General features: G+C 60.9%; 2 protein-coding genes across 7 annotated transcripts; one reads left to right on the top strand and one right to left on the bottom strand.

The window, feature by feature from the left end:
• Positions 1–2,259: 2,259 nt before the first annotated feature.
• Positions 2,260–11,689, bottom strand: CYGB (cytoglobin). 2 transcript variants are annotated; one of them, XM_039859311.1, is made up of 4 exons: positions 11,396–11,689; positions 6,450–6,681; positions 5,987–6,160; positions 2,260–3,594 (listed from the first exon to the last, which is right to left on the bottom strand). In XM_039859311.1, exons 1-3 carry the CDS (start codon positions 11,536–11,538, stop codon positions 5,993–5,995), a joined length of 543 nt encoding a protein of 180 aa, XP_039715245.1. In that variant the 5' UTR covers positions 11,539–11,689; the 3' UTR covers positions 2,260–3,594; positions 5,987–5,992. The 2 variants fall into 2 exon arrangements, with proteins under 2 accessions (XP_039715245.1, XP_039715244.1); XM_039859310.1 differs by having other exon boundaries at positions 5,997–6,160; positions 11,396–11,686.
• A 319-nt stretch (positions 11,690–12,008) lies between these two features.
• On the top strand, positions 12,009–17,119 carry PRCD (photoreceptor disc component). 5 transcript variants are annotated; one of them, XM_039859184.1, is made up of 7 exons: positions 12,009–12,583; positions 13,053–13,140; positions 13,550–13,591; positions 14,125–14,300; positions 14,563–14,631; positions 16,651–16,716; positions 17,071–17,119. In XM_039859184.1, the coding sequence occupies exons 1-6, from the start codon at positions 12,435–12,437 to the stop codon at positions 16,670–16,672; spliced, it is 546 nt and encodes a 181-aa protein (XP_039715118.1). In that variant the 5' UTR covers positions 12,009–12,434; the 3' UTR covers positions 16,673–16,716; positions 17,071–17,119. The 5 variants fall into 5 exon arrangements, 1 of the variants encoding a protein (XP_039715118.1); XR_005652047.1 differs by lacking the exon at positions 17,071–17,119 and having other exon boundaries at positions 12,456–12,866; positions 13,056–13,140; positions 13,433–14,631; positions 16,651–16,674; XR_005652045.1 differs by lacking the exon at positions 17,071–17,119 and having other exon boundaries at positions 12,456–12,866; positions 13,433–14,631; positions 16,651–16,674.
• The last annotated feature ends 449 nt before the right edge of the window (positions 17,120–17,568 follow it).

The raw sequence follows: 17,568 nt of genomic DNA, 5'->3' as shown, positions 1-17,568 counted from the left end.
AGAATAGGGTCAGGCAAGTGAGGTACTTGCTTGGGGCACACAAATTGAAAGGGGACAGCAATCGAGAGACATATTTCAATACAATATTAAGTACTCAGAATAGTTTTTAAAATCTGTATCAATGCAAAAATATTCACGATAAACAAAAAAATATCAAAGTGTTAAATAAAGACAGGCTGTTGTTTGTTTTAATGACCCTGCGTGGCTGTTGTGTCCCCAACCGAGTGAGTTTATAAGGGTTAGCGAAGGTAAGCCAGCAGCCCGGGCAATGTGGGGCTTTACACACAGGTTTGTTTGTTTTTTTAATAGGGCATTTATTAAATTTTTCCACTTGTTTCAAAAGACGGGAGGAGATTTTCACAAGTATGCGCGGGGCGCACCTTCTTTTCTTTTGCTTCGGGCTCCGTGTGGTGCTCTCCGCTTTCAAGGAGGGAGGAAGGTGCCCCCGCCCCCAAGGTCGAGTCGCCCTCAGCACGGGCCGCGGCCCGGGTGAGGATCCCGCTGCGGACAGCAGGGGCCGCTGTGGGGCTGCGCGCCCAGGACCGCTCGGTCCGGAAGCCGCCGCCGCCGCATTCCCGACACCCCAGCTCACAGCCCGAGCTCGCCAGGGGGAGCTGACCCAGTTGCTCAGCTCTTCGATGACAAGGTTATCCCCGAGTGTAGAGCCAGCATCACCACGAGACCTAGTGTCCTCCCCTTGCCCAGCAAGAGCATGCCTGGCCCGGTCCGGGGAGAACAGCTTATTATCAATCTCTTCTCTCTCGGGGATGAGGAGTGGAGGGGGGCGGGGCAGGCTCTCTCAAGGGCCACATCCCCCAGTGATTCCAGTTTGGGCTGCTTCCGAGGCCCCTTTGCCACTCTTAAGCCAACTGAAGTGAAGCTGGGGAGGGAATCTTTCGTGGTCCCAGAGATTATGCTCAGCCCCCATCTCCAACCTCTGATGCCCCTTGGCGGCTCACAGTCCCTAGGGCCGTTCGGCCACCGCTGCCTCTGGCTCAGCCTCAGCTCACCAGGAGCCACGGGCCCAGCACCCAGCAGGTCTCCTGGGCTCCTCCCATGTCCCTTTCCTTTGTCCTCTGCCTCCTGAGGCCGCTCGTCCGTTCGCCGCTTCCTTCCTCCTTCCACCTTCCATCTCTGCCTTCTCTCTCAAGACTCACTGCTCTCTGCCTGCCCCGTCCCCACTCTCTCCCCTCTCCTGCCGCCGCCTCCTGCAGCCACCCTCCTGAGCACTCCCCCCTGCCCCCCGCACGGAGCCTGACCCTGTGTGCTGCGTGGGGCCCTCCCGGGAAGGCCTCGCCCGGCCGTCCTCCCGTTCTGCACTGGCCGCTCGTTTGCACAGCTCGCTCTTGGCCCGCACGCTGGTCTTGCTTTCTAAGAGTGGTATTTATTTATTCTTTGGATTTCTATCCACTGCCTCTGCTGTGCCAGGCCCAGGGGATGAGGCGCAGCCTGCATCCAAAGAGTTCACGGTCGGGGAGACAAGACTTTTCCTGTGTGTCAGCTGAATCTTCCCAGGCAGCCTGGAGCCCTCCCAAGGGGCAGAGGCTGCTTCCTGCCTCTCCTGCAGCCCACCCGGGGGTGATGACCTCCTGGTCCCTCCTTGGGGAGTGGATGCTGCTGACGGCTGCTGACTGTTGCCTTCATCAGGCATGGGGGCTGGGCAGGCCCTGGCCGAGGCTGAGGGGTGCGGGATAGAGGGCTTCCGAAAGGAGTCTGAGAGCCGGGGGAAGGTGTCGGGGTTGAATGCTGAGAGCGCGTTTCCTTTCTCAAACGCCCGAGGGCCGACGGCCACGTGCAGCTTGAGCAGCAGGCCCATGCGCTTGGCAGTGTTCCGCTCCAGGAGGCGGAGGCTGTCACCAGGGCACCGGGGCCAGCAGACCCCTTTCCGAACATCTCTTCCTTGATTCCTCCCTCACCTTCCTACACTCGCCAGGGAGGAGAGTTCCAGAACAAAAGATTAAAGCCCCCTGACTTTTTAAAATAAGCGCAGACAGCCTTCCTGCCCTTCCCCCCTCCCCCCTGCCCCAAGCCCAGCTTCCGGTCTCCAGCCCTGTGCTCCCGACCAAACAGGTCCGGGCACCACCGCAGTCCTACGCCCCTACTCCGGAGTGGTCCATGACCAGCCAAGGCTGAGACACAGGTTGGCAGGTGGGGCGGGGGAGACGGGACTTTCGAGAACAGGCCCCAGCCCTGAACGGAGGAAGGGAGACAGAGGCTAGTGGCAGATGGCAGGAAAAAGACCAAGTGAGCGGGCACAGACACAGGAAGAACGGGTCTGTTTAATGACACGTCTGGGTCTGCTTACAAACATCAGAAACTACAAAAGGAGGGCAGGCAGTTACACAGATGGCCGCACAAGGACAGGACAGGAGGGGACACAGGCACGGCACCCACAGCAGCAAAACATCCTTGAGGACGATACACGTGACCGGGGGGCACACATGGGGTCGGTCCCCAGCAACTCGGACCCAGATGGATGGACAGGACCGACTGCCAGCCAGCAGCGGGGGCTGGGGGCAGGGGGGAGGACAGGCCCTCGGCCCTCAGAGCTCCTGGGTGAGATGGAGGCATCTGGTCCTGTCGACACTGTCCAGCTGATGGGCGGTCTGGAGCCCCCGCTGCTGCCAGGGCTGTCTCAGTGGCAAAGGCAGCCGGGGCTGGCATTTGGCTTTTACACGGCCCCTCCCCCAGCGCAGTCACCCTGCCCAGAACTTCCGGCCCCTCCTGTCTGCCCTTGTAAGACAGGGAGCCACATCCTTTTGTGGGGGGGTGAAGTGGGGGAGAGCCAAATCCTTCTTGCCTAGAAGTGGAAAGGAGTGTGGGGAGCCGGTCAGAGAACAAGCCGGGCTTTGCTGGCAAGCTACGTCACCCCAACCCTGCCCATGCAGGCCCTCGAGTCACCCCGACTCAGCCCACAGGCCCAGATCCTCTCTGAGCTGATGTGGGACCCCCATCTCTGCCGGAACAATCTGATCTCTGCCCAGAAGCGTGACCAGGACCCCTTCCCGTCCCACACGCAGACGAACAAAACCGAGGCTTCGCGTGTGCCTCTGGGCCCTGCATGTGTGCATTATAGATATGTATGTATGTATATATATATTTATATATAGATTGTATATAGAATATATCTGTATATACGGTAGATATGTGTACGTAATAGTCTAGATAGGTGATGTGGGGACCTGCATGCTGGTCGGGCAGGCAGGATCGGGGCTGGTGTGTTCCTGCAGTGACGCACACACCTGGCCCCGCGTCCTGCCAGCTGCTCAGCTAGGTCCCTAACAGTGAGTAGAAAAGCTAAGAAGGGTGGGCCTGGCTCTTCAAGGAGGAAGGGTCCCCCACCCTCACAGGCCACCCGCCACCGACTGGGTCAGCACCCAGGCAGCCAGTGCCACCGGATCCAGGGGGACTGTGGCCGAGGCAGAGGCCTCTTTCCAGGAAGACGAGTCAGGGATCCCTCCAGCTTCCTTGGTGCCCAGAAGTGGAAGGTCGAGGAGGGTCTTCGGAACTTGGCCTTCTGCTCGAGGTGCTGCCAGGGAGCGGGGAGGAGAGAGGGGGTCCTAAGGCCCCGAGGAGGGCAACGTGGCCGGTGGGCTGTAGACGAGACAGGAGAAGGACACGGCAGGTTACAAGGGCACAGAGCGGGACCAGGGAGCCTGCGGGGCTGGGGAGAGGGGTCAGCGGACGGCAAGGCAGGACACGCCCTGCTGACACCGGCTCTGCTCAGTGCGGTTGACAGCAGCCCACTAGCCCCGCGTTCTGGTCCCCCCCTCCTGCTAGGAGCCTGCCATGTGACCCCAGGCAAGTCAGCTGGCCCATCGCAACCCCGGGTCTCTTTCTCGAAAATGCGAATGTCTGCCTTGCCTAGCTCCATGAGGACAGAGTGACACCAGTGTGGGAAAGTGTTTCAGGAGGCACAGAGAACCTTACAAATGTGAGTCCTCTGCCCGTTGATTCTGAGACTCACGCGCTCTCTGCTCGGCCTGTCTGAGTCTCCGCCGGCCACCCATAGCAGCCATGTGTGCTCACCGCCACGCCCCCCACTCCCTCACCCACAAAAATGCACACACGCCCTGAAGTGGAGACAGCTCAGTAAACAGTGGTGTCTGGCCCACCTCCGAGTGCCTGATAAGAGCTGGATGGAGGCCTTCTAGAACTCTGCTGTCACTCCCTCCCGCCCTCTGAATGGACTAGGACCTTGGCGGCAGGTTGAGTCTGAGGATCCAGGCCCAGGGAGACATGTCTTCTTGGGGGGCCGCGCCCCTGAACTCAGGAGACCAGAGATTGGGGGAGAGTGTGCGAGTGGATGAGGGGACAACTTCCACGACGCCCGTCACAGCTCAGGAGAGGCCCAGACTCGAGGTGGCCAGGTCCAGGTGGGAGCAGGGCCTGGCCGCTCCCCACCATAGCCATCCTCATTCTGTCCACAAGGAGCAAGGAGTGGGGCAGATGGGGAGATCTGGCGGTTTCCTAATGCCTGGGGTTTGGCAAGATTTACGTCCCAGAGGTCCAGCTAGGGCAAGAGAAGGGCGGGGAGAAGGCTTCGTGTCGGGAAACGCGTCCATGTGTTTCTGATTCACTCGGGCTTGTGCTGGCTAGCTCCCTCCCCGGTCCCTCTAGGCCCCTGTAAAAAAGGCCCTTTTCTCTAGAAGCAGGAAGTCCTGTCTCCTGGCTGTAAACAAACTCATCTTTGGCGGCAGAGTCTGCCTGGGGAGAGGCGTGGGAGGGCAAGACCCCTTCCCCCCACTGACCCTTCCCTGGCCGCTCTGGCTGCTTCCAGCAGCATTTCTGGCTCTGCCAGTGCTTCCTTGGGCAGGTAAAAAAATCCCGTCCACCCAGGGGTCCGGGGCAGGCCGGGGCCCAGCTGTGCACATCTGGAGTGGCTGCCTGGCTGGAGCTGCAGTTCCCCAGGACTCCCTGCTCTCCTGGGGTGGTGCCGCTGTGGGGGAAGGGAGCAAAAGAAGCCTGGGGCCAGTGTGGTCAGCGGCAGGAAGGTCGGGAGGCCTGGTCTCCCAAGGCCGCCATCGGGGATGTTCTCCGCAGAGCTGGGCCCACCGGGAGGCCTGTGAGCAGGAGCCCAGCGGTCCCAGGCCAGCTCAGAGCCCGGGGAGGGGACAACGCTTTTCCATGAGAAACTGCTGGGAATGTTTCTCTACATCGCGTGTCCTGAGCTGCTGGCTGACCCCTGCTTCCCATTCCCGCCTCCGCTTCGCCTTCTCCTTCCTACCCCGGCCCTGCCTCCACCCCTCCATTGAGCTCCCAGAGCCAGCCGCCCCTCCTTGGGGGCCCAGGGAGGCCGAGAGTGTTCCCAGCCGCCATGTCTTGGGACCAGCCCTTCCCGCGTGCTCTGCTCCGAGTCAGCTGAAGTCATTGAGGCCAGCCACTCTCGTTGAGCCATGTCCCGGGCGCTCGCCCCAGAACTGAGAACCCTCTCAGAACTGGGAGTCTGGCCTCTGGGGTCAGCCCAGAAGTAAACACCGCTGTTGGTGTGCATGCGAGTGATGCCTACGCAGGCCCGTGTGGGCCTGGGCAGCGCAGGCATGTGTGTGCGTCCTCGTGACTCGCCCGGCTCCAGCCTTGTTGAGGCAGAGGTGGGAGAGAGCGCTGGGCAGCCTAGGTGAAAACAGCCCATGTGACTGGTGCCCAGGGAGGAAATGGCCGGAATCACCAGGTTCCTGCCAGGAACCTCCCGTGCCTCTCTGCCCGGGGCAGCCGCTGTCTTGGGGTGCTCCGAGCACGTCCCTGTTCTAGGGGAGGGGACTTTGTTCTGCCCAAGGGAGAGAATTTGTTTGGGGCTCACAGCTCTGCACAGACGCAGACAGGAGTAGGGGCCTGGGCGTGAGTGGGCCTTCCCTTATTGTGCCTGTTCCCAGACGCAGCCTCCTGGACGCGTTCCTGCCCAGCGGTCAGGCCCTGGGCCCCAGGAGAGATGGGAGACCAGGGGACAGGGGAGGACATGGCAGGGAGCTGCCCGGCCCACCCTCACCCCTCCTCACGTGGTGGCGTTGGGGACTTGCTGTACCCAGCCCACTTCCTTGTAGGCAGCAGTCACATGGCTGTAGATGAGGCCACGCAGCTTGGCCCAGGCTCTCTGCGTCTCGGGCGGGAAGTCATTGGCAAATTCCTCGGCGATCACCTCCAGAATGACCCCAGAGAGGATCTGGGGGCAAAGGAAGGAAGGGGGAGTAAATGCCTGGGCACCCTGCCCGCTGCGGTCCGCAGCAGGCTTGCTACCCCGCGTTCGGCCAAGGTGAAGGTTCATGACGCGACAGCCTGCCAGCTTTGGGAACCAGGCCTCCTCAAGGCTCAGCCTCCATCCTGCTGCCCCTCCTTGTCACAGCCGAGCCGTGAAGCGGTGGGGGAGTGGCTCGGCTGCCCAGTGGTCACCGCTGCTGCTCTAGGGAGCCCTCCCTGAGCCCGCCGGCCGGGTGGGTCGCGGGCCGACATACCTTGAAGTACACGGGCTCCACCTTGTGCTTGAGGGCGTGGGCTTTGCCCACCAGGGTGAGCACAGTGGACACCTTGTCGGGGTCCTGCAGGTTCTCCACGACGGTGTTGAGGGCCCCCATGACCCGGCAGGCGTGCTTCCGCAGCTGGGGGCTCCGCTCCATCTCCAGGGGCTCCTTCATGTGCTTGAACTGGCTGAAGTACTGCTTGGCCGACGGGAAGTTCACGAAGAACCTGGCGGGGGTTGGGGGTGGGGTGGGGTGGGCGCTGAAGCAGGGGCGGCCTTGGGCCCCACCCTGAGGGGGCCAGGACATGGGCTGTGTGGGGCTGGGAGAGGCAGGACCCACCCCAGTAATTGTTTTTGCTACCATGTGAAAACACAGGCCCTCCTCCGGCCCAGCCGGCTTACATGTGGCCGCCTACCCAGGCCCCGGACACTTCAAGCCGCCAGACCTGCTCAGGCTGGCCGCTTTGTCCCCCAGGCCTCTGCCTTCCTTGCTTCTTGCCTCCTCCCCAAACCCTGCACACCCTTTAAGGTCTGCTCCCCTCACCGCTGGGAGGGGAAGAGCTTTACATTTTCTGAGTCTCTGTTTCCTCATCCATGAAATGGGCATTTTGCTGTGGGTTGTCATGAGGATGAAACGAGAAGCTGCATCCGTGGCCACCGTGGGGCTCAGGAAATGCCGGCCTTTCCTGCGATCGAGTTCGAGCGCTCTTTGCAAGCAAAGTAAAGCGGGAGTGACTTAGCTCAGGTCCCCCAGCCCAGGAGGGAAGAAACGAGACTCCAAGACTCCGGCCCTCTCCTTCCAGCTCTGCCTCCTCCCCCTTCGCCCCTCTGCCTCCCTCCTCAGCGGGCAGTAAACACGGAGTGGCCATCGATGTTGCCTGCCGGGCGTGCTTCTGAAATCACCTCGCGTCCCAACGTCCCACCTCTCCGAGGAGCCCACGCACTTCTTGGAACAGACCCCGGGTCTCCCCTCACCTCTCCAGTTTCCCTGAAGTTGTCTGTCCGCCCCAATATCACTTGCATTACGTACGTCACTGTCATGCTCAGAAACATTCAGGGGCGCCCCGCTGTTTGGCGGACAAAGTCAAAACTCCTGGACCTGACATCCCAGGCTTCCCGCACACTGTCCACCACTGACGTGTCCAACGCCATGTCCACCTTCTCCCCTATGCTCGAGCCATCGCGGCTGCAGCTCCACAGCTTTGCTCGGGGCATTGGGGAACAGTCCTTGGGGGTCCTGCCTCGCGCTCCACCCGGCGAAAGGCCTTCCAGGCTGGCCCAGGGCGACTGATTTCCCCTCAGGGCCATCGGTGCATTGCCTGCCGCCTTTTACTGTGTCACACAGCCCCGGGGTAGAACCAGGGTCTCACGCACCCTCTGACCTGTCATCTTGGCCCAGGGCCCTGCGTTCGCAGGAAGACGCTGACCGCTGGGGCCGGACGTCATGGGCAGTACACGAACAGGCTTGATCGGATCCTACATAGCTTAACAGAAGCCTCACAAAACGTAGGGAATGTCTTGGACCTGTTTTTCAGGTCGTTTCATATTTCGGAGTGTTCCCCTTTGCGGTCAGAGAGCTGAAAGTTTGCCAAAACAGCCCTTTGGCCAGAGGTCAAGCCTCAGACCTGAGAGCTGGAACAGATGCAGAAAGAGCATCTGGTCCAGGCCATGCAGGCGGGCGAAGCTAACTGTGCGGCTGCTAAAGGCTGACGGCAGGGGCGTGACCAGGACACAGGACACAGTCCACGCGGAGACCCAGGAGGGCCCCTCTCGGAGGCTGAGTGTGACCTTGGGCAAATGACTTCACAATCTCCTGTCTGCAAAAGTGTGAGAGGGGTCCCTCCAGCTCGCGGTTTCACAGATACGCCGGTGAGGACGGAGGAGGAAGCGAGTCTGCAAATCCATTGGATTTTTTTTTTTTTTAAGAGAAGCACCGTAGTGAAGAACAAATGTGAAAACCCCGATCTGGACTTAAATGGGGATCTCAGACTTTGGGGCTTTTACAGGGCAATAAAAACCATGACCTCTAGTTGCCTGGCGTGTCACAGTGTGCCAAGCATCTACGTCCATCTCGGTGATAAGGAAATATCGGAGAATATTTACCAAGCGTTTACTACCTGATCTCATCAGTCCTTGCCATACCCCCCCGAGGCGGGCTCTGTTTTATCCTCACCTTCTGCATTAAGAATCGATGCCCGAGGTTGCCCAGGGAAGTTGGGGGCAGGGCCAGGAAGGGGCCTGGCAGTCCCTGCTTTCACAGTTTCCCCATCCTACCTCTGAGAGACAGCACTGCGGGGGCTGGCGGGGCGGGGTGCTGGCCTGGGACCTACCAAGTCTCCTGCCCCAACACCCAGGGCCAGATTATGGCCCTGAGGAATGGCAGTCCCAGGGACTTCCTCTTCTGGGCCAGGGGAGTCTAGGGCCCACGTGCTCTCCATCCTGCTTCTCTGCCCAGCCCCTCTGTGTTTACTTTTGAGCAGCCCCCACCCCGCCCCCCCACCCCGGGCCTGTGCTGCTGGAGAGAAGCCTCAGCAGCCAACCTTGGCAACCTTGGGGAGTTTCTCAGCTCCCAGAGGCATCTGGGCTTCCAGCAGAGCCCGAAATAGGCTTCTCTGGGTGTAAGAGGGGAGGCGGCAGTTACAACCACAAGGGCAGCCTTCCTAGGACATGGGGGTTCCCTCTCCGGCTCCTCCGTGGGAAGGCATGGAGGTGTGGGTCAGACCCGCAGGCAGCTCCTCCACCCCTACAAGCGTTTTGTGGCTGCTGACTCCTGGGGCCTGGGGGCCTGGGGCGGTGGGGGTCAGAGGGCTAGTGTCTCTCCCTGGAGCCTGTGCTTGTGGACGTGTGTGGGAACAGAGGAAGGGTCTTGACAAAACTGAGGGGCAGAGGATGGGGGAGCTTTGGGACACCTGAGAAGCTTACCAGTCTTGCCCTTACGCCCCTAAGCCCCTCTCCCCCAAAAGGGCCAGGTCCTGAGGCAGAGAGAGCAGGAGGAGGAGAAACAGGAAAGGCAGGCGGGTGGGACTTGGGGCTGGCACGGGGAAGCCGGGCCAGCCCCGGGCCGGTTCTCCAGGGCTGGACTGGGCTGGGCTGGGGGCTCCTGTCAGCACAGAGGTGGGGTCTGGTGGAGTGTGGCAGCGGGTATAGGCAGGCCGGATCTAATTGCTATCTCAGGCCTTCTCAGATTAATCGTGGGCCTCTCTGGGAGCGCTGAGCACTTCGGTAAACACCGCCCCCAGCCCAGCCCCAGCCCCCTCTAAGAGTCAGCAGTGGGGGCACTAGAGAGGTGCAGAGAGAGAGCCGAAGCCTTGCCAAGAGCTCTGGCTCTCCAGAATCAGCCGCGCGTTCAGTCCCTCTGCATGCCCCCATTCCGGGGAGGCCGGATGGCATCCCATGAGCTGGATCTTGGACATGTCCCCTGCACATTCTCACTGGAAGAGAATCTCCAAGGTCTGTCCTGGGGACTCTGCCTCATTTCCTCCTGGGACCCCTGGGGACGCCCGGTGCCTCCTGAGGCCCAGTGGGCCCCGTGCTGGCAGATGGCTGAGAGCGGCCCAGGGAGGTAGCATCAGGGACGCTACTACCCACTGTGTGCCCGTGCGGGTGCTCACACGTGCGGGTCTGTGTCTCTGAGTGTCTGACAGATCCGAGATCTGAAATGCCCTCTGGTGTCCTGCCAGCCCCCCAGGAGCTGCCGAAATAGCTGCCCCTCCCTCAGGACCCCTCCTCCAACTCCTCAGAAGTGCTTCTTGCTCCTTTTCCTCCGAAATCCGTTTCTAAGTCGGAATCAGGGCATATCGATATGGAGCCGGGTAGGTCCCTGGCTTGGGGAAGGCAGAAGGGAGAGAGCATCGGGGAGAAAGAAGAGCCGGGCCGGGCAGGACTGGGGGACAGGCGAGCACTTTGGCTGTCCTTTCCACGGCGAGGTCTCACCCCACCTCCACATAACAAGACTGCCCTGCTCCGTCCTAGATTTGACAGCTTTCTTCTGCCGAGGACAGGGGTTCCGGGAGAGTGTGGCCTGGGGCCTCTCCGCTGGCATCCGCAGGGACCAGCGCTTGTGGGAAGTGAGCACGGATCTGTAGCTATAGTCAGTTACCAGTTTGTGGGGCTTGGGGACTCCAACTCTATAGGAAAGGTGTGTGTGCGCCGGTGTGTAGGTGTGTGAATAAGTGTGTGGGGGGTTGGGGTTCGGGAGGGTCCCTCCAGGACATGTGGTGCCTGAGTGACCCCTGAGCCCAAGACACTCAGCCTTTCCGCCCCACGTGGTGGGTTCAGGTGGGGGCCCTGTTTCTTGTAGCTTTCCTCCTTCCCTCAACTCCGCAGGGACCATGTCCTAGGGGGCTGTTGGCTACTCCAGTTACCTGTGCCTCACCTGGGAGCTCCCTGCCCAAGGCCTCCCTAGGGGCTGGGAGGGGCCTGCCGGGAAAACTGGACCTCGGCCTCCTTGCTTCTTTCTGACCTTTATTTTCTTGCCCTTTGCTCTGTTCTTCCAAGAGGCTTTGAATTCTTTCAAAAGGTTGAGCTGGAGAGAGGGCTCTGCTCCTCCGCATCCCCATTCTGGGCTGAGCCTCGGTTTTCCCTTCTCTAAAATGGGGAGTCCCCGCTGAAGCTCCCCTTTGAAAGGTTGGCGAAAGGTGTCTGTAACAGCTCGGCTGGGTGGCTGGGGTCACTGGTGAGGAAGGCACGACCGGCTGAGCTTGGAGTTATGAGGCCAGTGAGGAGGGGACCGAGGTGTCCCTCTGCGTCTGGTCGCTAAGGGCTCGGCCGGGGCTCGGCCCACCCAAGGCGGCCCACGCCGCCCGCACCCCGCCGGCCAGGACCGGCCCCAATCGCGGCTGGGGAGGTGGCACCAGAGCTCGGCCCGGGCCGAGCCCGCCCCTGCCCGGAGCCACTGCCACCCTCCCTCCGTCGGCCCGGTGGGGCTGGGGCGACACCTACCTCACCAGGATGGCCACCCCCACATCCTCGCAGTTGGCATAGAGCCGGGCCCACGTAGTCTGCACCGCCTTCCTCTCCGCCTCGGACAGCTCCTCGCTCCGCTCCCTGCGCTCAATCTCCATCTCGCCAGGCACTTTCTCCATGAGCAGCGCGGCTTCGCTGGGCGGCGGCGGGGCGCGGGGAGCCGGGGCGCGGGGAGCCGGGGCCGGCTGCGTGCGCGGCGGGCGGGCGAGGGGTAGAGCGCGCCGGAGGGAGGGAGCGTGTCTGCCCGTGCGCGGGTGTGTGTGTGCGCGTGTGTGAGTGTGTGTGTGTGTGTGTGTGTGTGTGTGTGTGTGTCTGCGCGCAGGGCAGGCGTGCGGGGGCGGGGACCGCGAGCGGGGCGGGGATGGGTCTGATGGAAAATGTTAAAACAAACCCGTCCAAACCCCCAACCCCGAGTCGGTGAGCCAATTCCTGCAAGGTGAAGGCTGGGCGGGGTGGGGGCGACGCGGCTGGCGCTCGCCGGCGCGAGGACCCCACGGAGTTTGACCGCGGGGCGGGGCTGGGGCGTGGGTGTGGCGGCGGAGCAGGGGGGTCCGGGGAGGGGGGGGTCACGCGGCGCGGGGCGGTGCGGGCCGCACCAGAGTGCGCCCGGGCGCGTGCGGGTCTGGGGGCACCGCGTCCGGGCTCACGCTGCGGGCGGAGTCGGGACGCGTGCGTGTGTGCACCCTTCACGCGGCGGGCCACCGACTCAAAGTCATACACTCCCGGGCACTGGCGGTGTGGCCGCCCCCCACCCCCGAGGGGTGGACGCGAGCCCCTCCGGCGGCGCGGCGGTCCGAGCTGAGCTCCCACAGGCTCCCGGCCTCTCCCGAGCCAGCCACTGGGTGCTGCGGCGCCCGCTCCGAGTTCCGGACCCCGGCCCTGGAAGGTTAGGGCCGGGTCGTCTCCCTGCTTCGGTACCTTCCTGGAATCGCCCGCTGCCGATGGGGGGCCGCTGTCCACCCTGAGCGCCAGAGGCCTGCGCCCTCGCCTTCCCGCCAGCACCCCTCGCCCCTCGATGCTCACCCATGGCGTCGGAAAGGAGTCCCTGGGTGGCCTATTAATGATACAGCCAGGCAACAACCAGGCGCTGCCAGGTATTTCGGCCCTGGCAGAGCCAAGTCCGAAGGAGAGGCAGCAGGGCTGGCCAAAGCGGACCTGGGAGGGGTAAGAAGTCTCGGGTGGCCCTGGTGGCTGGAGACATCTCAGCCATCAAGGCCCCTCTTAGGGAAGGGCTCTGGGGGTTAGGGAGACAAATTCTTGTCCTGGTAGCCCTGCTCAGGGAGATAGATGCTAGTGCTGTGGGACCAAAGGTGGGGACTGTGCCTCTGAGAGCCACAGAGTCACCACCGTGCGAATAGCTGCTCAGTCCTGAGACAGCGGGGTACCACCTCTGACTCCCAGTAGAAGCCTGATGCCAGAATCGGAAACATGTGACAGCACATTCCAGGTGTGTCCAGTTCTCTCTAAGGCTCTGTGTCCCACTGCTCAGGTATCACAAGAGACTGGCTGTCCTCTTCAGCTGTGCTTTATATATCTCTTTAAAAATTCATGTTTTGATTTTCAGTCAAGATAGAGTAGTATGCCAACTGTATTTGAAATATATAAAATATTTTTTTTAATTCATATTTCAAAGTAGAGCACCCAGGCTCAGCCCCAGCTCCGGCTCTCCTTGGAGTTCAGGGTTCAGGTGTCAGGTGGCCTGGACATTGCCTCCATCTCAGGTGAGAGACGGAAAACCTTCAGGGGGTCTTGGAGGGGGATAGAGGAGAGCGGGTGGGTTGTTTACATCACTCTCAGACCCATGTCCTCACTTTGGTCCCCCGGCCATTGCCTCTACACCATGCCTGGGCCCAGGCTGAGCACGCCACACTGGGCCTCCTCACTAAACTGCTCCCAGAGCTCCCCAAAGCCAGTGCAGTGGCCTCCGGAATGGCTGCCCTGGAAGCTCCCCAGCAGTGGAAAGAAAGTAGAAGAAACCTCATTTCTATTTATTCTTATCTCATCCTTTACTAGGTTTTCATACGTGTACGGTACGGGGCTGTATTTGCACAGTAGCGCAGTGTACCATTTATAAGTGGACACACAGAGCTGTTTCAGGAGCGCACACTTAAATTCTGCCTTTTACCGAAGAGGGGACGTGATCGGAAACGCTTGGAGAGGACCGTCTGGCGGGTAGAACTGAACCGCTCGGCCAGCCCCTCACTCCCTGGCCTCGCTTGTCTTCCTGGTTTCATCGTCTACTATTCACCGCCCCCCGCGCTCCCCCTACCCTGACACGGTCCCTGGGACATCACTGCTCTGCTGCCGCTCAGCTTCTAGTTGCTAGAACATGCCTTACACGCCCTGGCAGAGTCCTCTGAGGGCCCACCCTTCCCTGAGCACCTGCAAATTCAGATGCCCCCAGCTCCTCTTTGAAGCGTCCCCTGATGACTGTGACTCCCACAGCGCCCTCCCTGCAGGTGCCTTTAATTGCTTAAACCACTGGATTGTGGTCATTGTCGATCTCGCCAGTGCTTTTGTCTGGACTGTACACCCCGTGAGGGCCAGGCCCAAGTCTCAGCCATATCTACACCCAGAATAGACTGAGGTGGATTTACCCTGCGCCGCGGGAGACAGCCTGGGGACAGCCTGGGCCCAGCCAGGTTAATCGGTCTTCACAAGGTCAGACCCTTCTAATCAGCTTGAGCCTCCTAATCCATCACTAGGAGGAGCCTCCGGACACACAGCAGCAGTTTGGGAGAGCTGGCAGGGGCCGCCCTGGCCTGCTTCTGTGGACTCTGTCTGGGAGGGGATGGGGCAGCCGAGCCATGTGCACCACGCTCCTCCTGCTCAGCACCCTGGCTATGCTCTGGCGCCGACGATTTGGCAACCGGGTTCATCCGTGAGCAACGACTGGGCCATGGGCTGGCGGGGGGAGAAGCCGCTGGGTTGGGCCGGGCTGAAGGTGGGCAGGGGCTTCTGGGACCTCCAGGGAGGCTGAAGGGATTTGCAAGGAATCCCCAAAAGGTTCCCCCTCAGAATAAGGGACTTTCAAAGACACTGGCTGCTTGCCTCTGGCACCACAGCCAGAGGGGGTTAGGGACAGCGGGTCAGGGGATGGGGGGTCTGTCCCACAGCTCCTCCTTCCTGTTCTCCCCTCACAGAGAGCCCAGCGAAGTAGATGGGGCAGTTATGGGCAGCAGCTTGGAAGCAGACCCCCCGCCCGCAGGCAGGTAAGGCAGAAGAGTCTGCGGTGGAGGAGGGAGGGGGCTGCCAAGGAGGCCGCTGCTGTCGCGCCCGTCCACGCCTGGGGGTGTGCGTGGGGTGTGTGCCCGCCTGCACTGAACGCCGGCCCCTCGCCCCCGCTCCCTGTCTGCCTGGCGGCAGGCTCAGGGTTTTCTCCAGTTGGGAAGGGAGGCTCCCGGCCTCTCTCCTGGACCAAAGCTGCTGTGCCTTGCAGGTCCGAGGGTGCAGGGCGGTCCCCAGGGTCCCTTCTGTAGAAGGCTCTGGGGGTGTGAGAGAGGGCTGAGGCGGCAGCAGCTCTGCGCGGCTTGGCTTGCCTTCCCCTCCCCCTCCGTCTCCCGCTGCCCCCGCCAGCCTCAGCGGCCCCACTGCCTGAACCTCCAGCACGATTCGCTGTCCAGTCCCCAATAGAAGGCGCAGGAGGAACATGACATCATCATAACCGAGTGTCATTGGCTGGGCAGCCCCCGCGGGCAGGACACTGTCTCCAGCGGCCAGAGAGTTAACTCTTCCCTAGGCTGTCTCGTGGCTTTTACGACGGGTGAAGTTTGGGGACTTCTGAGCTTTTCCTTCCCTGGGCGACCAGTGTCCTTTGACGATGGGGACTCCTATGCCCTACAAAAGGCTGAAAATTAACAAAGGTTTTTTAAGAACATACTGTTTGGAATGTCCTTTGGTGCCGATGGCCCCACCTTGTATGGCAGACCTATCAGAAGTGACATTCTGTCCTGCAGAAGCGTCTACTAGCCCCTGGCACTGCTTCTCTCCCTCCTAATGAAACAAAAGCACGATGCCCTTGTGTTCCAGGGCTCCTGGGAGGAGGGTGTCTCCCCACAGGCCTGGGGTGGCTGAGAGTCGGCAGGCATGCATGTCTATGTGCCCCCACGTCTCTCTCAGGCTGTGGGACCTGCCTGCAGAGGGCCCCTTAGGTATGTGGAGACTGGCCAGGTGAGAAAACTCGAGGCTTTCTCTACATCTCAGCCCGATTCTTCCAGGTGCCAAGTGTCAGAAGGCCCACTGGGAGTCCCTAGGCACGTGTGGGAAACAGGCACTTCTGTGATACCCTCTCTCGACATCTAGGCTAGCTGAGATGGCCACAGTAGTGCCCAATTGCTACTAGTAGTGACATGGGCTGATGTATACAAAATGACCATCGCTGGGCCTCACACACGGGAGGCCCCAAAGGCTGGCTGGGCCTCACTGTTGACTTTGGGTCTGGAGTTGGTCACCTCTCTTACCAACTGACTCTGGGCAAATTATGTCATCTTTTTATTTTCATATAAACTCGGATCGGTAACGGGGTGGTTGTGAGGTTTAAATGGCATAACTGTTGTAAAGCACTTGGCACAGCATACCTGCTCAGTTAATGCTCGCTTGTCTGTCATTGTCCCACACTTGATCAGTGTTTTGTGCTCTCCAGGGGTTTCTCATACGTTAGCTCACTCCGAAGTCTCAGTATTCCCAGAGGGTTGGCGGGACAAGTGCCTCTACCTCGTTAGTAGTAGAGGAAACCGAGGGACCGGGAGACCTCAATTACTTCAAGGTCATCCATCCAATTTGTGGTCGATGTGAGAACAGACAGGTCCCTGACTTTAGGTGGTTTGTCTCTACCTGCAATGGGCCTGAACCTCCCGTCAGGAGAGAAAAGGCCAAATCTGGGACCATCTGGCTAGGCGTGGCCTGATGTGGCCCAGCCAGAAGAAAGCGGTTGCCTGTTCACTCCTTGGGATCCAGCTACGTGGAAATATTGGCCTAATGCCTCCTGCTGATGGCGGCTGCCATGGTGGCTGCCATGGAGGGCCGGCCCAGCGTGGCGGAAAGGGCGGAATTTCTGCTCTCCAATTCCAGTCGTAAATTCCAACTGGTTTCTTGGGTGCTCCTGCCCTTCAAAAGTAGGGTGAAAAAAAAAGTGGGGTGAATCGCTGGGCATGGAGTGTGGGCAGGAAAAGGCTAGAAACGTGGGACGGTCACCCGCTCCAATCCTGACTCCCAAGCTTTCCTCTGTCTAGGGAGAAGGAGCCTCTGAAGTAAGCCCTCAGCAATCCAGGTGGAGCTCAGCCCCAGGCACGAGGGAGGTAAGCCACGGCCACCGCCCTGGAGGGCAGAGGGCAGGGCTGGGGACAGGGAGGGCACAGCATGTGAGGCCTGGCCACACGGGAGCAGAGCGGGCCGTCTTCAGCTCCGTGGTCATCCGTGGAGGCTGAGTCGGAGGGTGCACTCCTTCCGTCGGCCCCTACCTTGAACCTGCCGGGTTCGTGCCAGGGGCAAAGGGTTGGTCCTGGCAGCATTTTCGAGGCTTGGGGAAGATTTGGTGGTCATGTGGGGAGAGGCGGTGCTCTGGGACACCCACTCTGCAACACGAGGCCCCACCTTGGCCCGGGAGAAAGTGACTGGAGAAAGTGCTGTTCTGATTTGGTTTTCTGTTTCAGCTCAAGTCCCAGTTTGCCCCCTCCCCCAGGAGGATGCTGTGGTGGCCGCGGCGGCAGCAGCAGCAGCAGCAGCAGGAGGGAGAATGAGAAAAAGCGGCCATGATGAGGTAGACTCCGGGGCCCAGCAGGCTTCATTTCTCCCCAGGCCCCCGCTGTGGGGCTCCTGGGGCCAGGCCTGGCTGGGGCAGGCAGGGGGCGCCCAGATGCTCAGTGCTCTGGGGCGGCACCTCTGAGGCAGGCCCAGAGAGAGGGGCTCCGTGGGGTCCACTTGGCTAACTGCAGCCCCGGCAGGCCCGGTCAGGGGCAGGACAAGTAGGGAGTAGGAGAGCCCAGAAGTGCGGGGCAGCTGACAGCTCACGTTTACTAAGGAAGGGCTTCCCGTTTGCTAAGTCAGTCCTCACAATGACCCACTGTCATATTATTATCCACATTTCAGAAATGAGGAAAACACAGAGAAAGGCTAATTTGCGCAGTGTCGCCTGGATAGCAATTGGGGGA

This window comes from Pteropus medius, unplaced genomic scaffold, assembly GCF_902729225.1.
Source record: "Pteropus medius unplaced genomic scaffold, Ma_sr-lr_union100, whole genome shotgun sequence".
NCBI lineage: Eukaryota > Metazoa > Chordata > Mammalia > Chiroptera > Pteropodidae > Pteropus > Pteropus medius.
The sequence above is the reverse complement of the archived record's forward strand: the minus strand, read 5'-3'. Positions and strand labels throughout refer to the sequence as shown.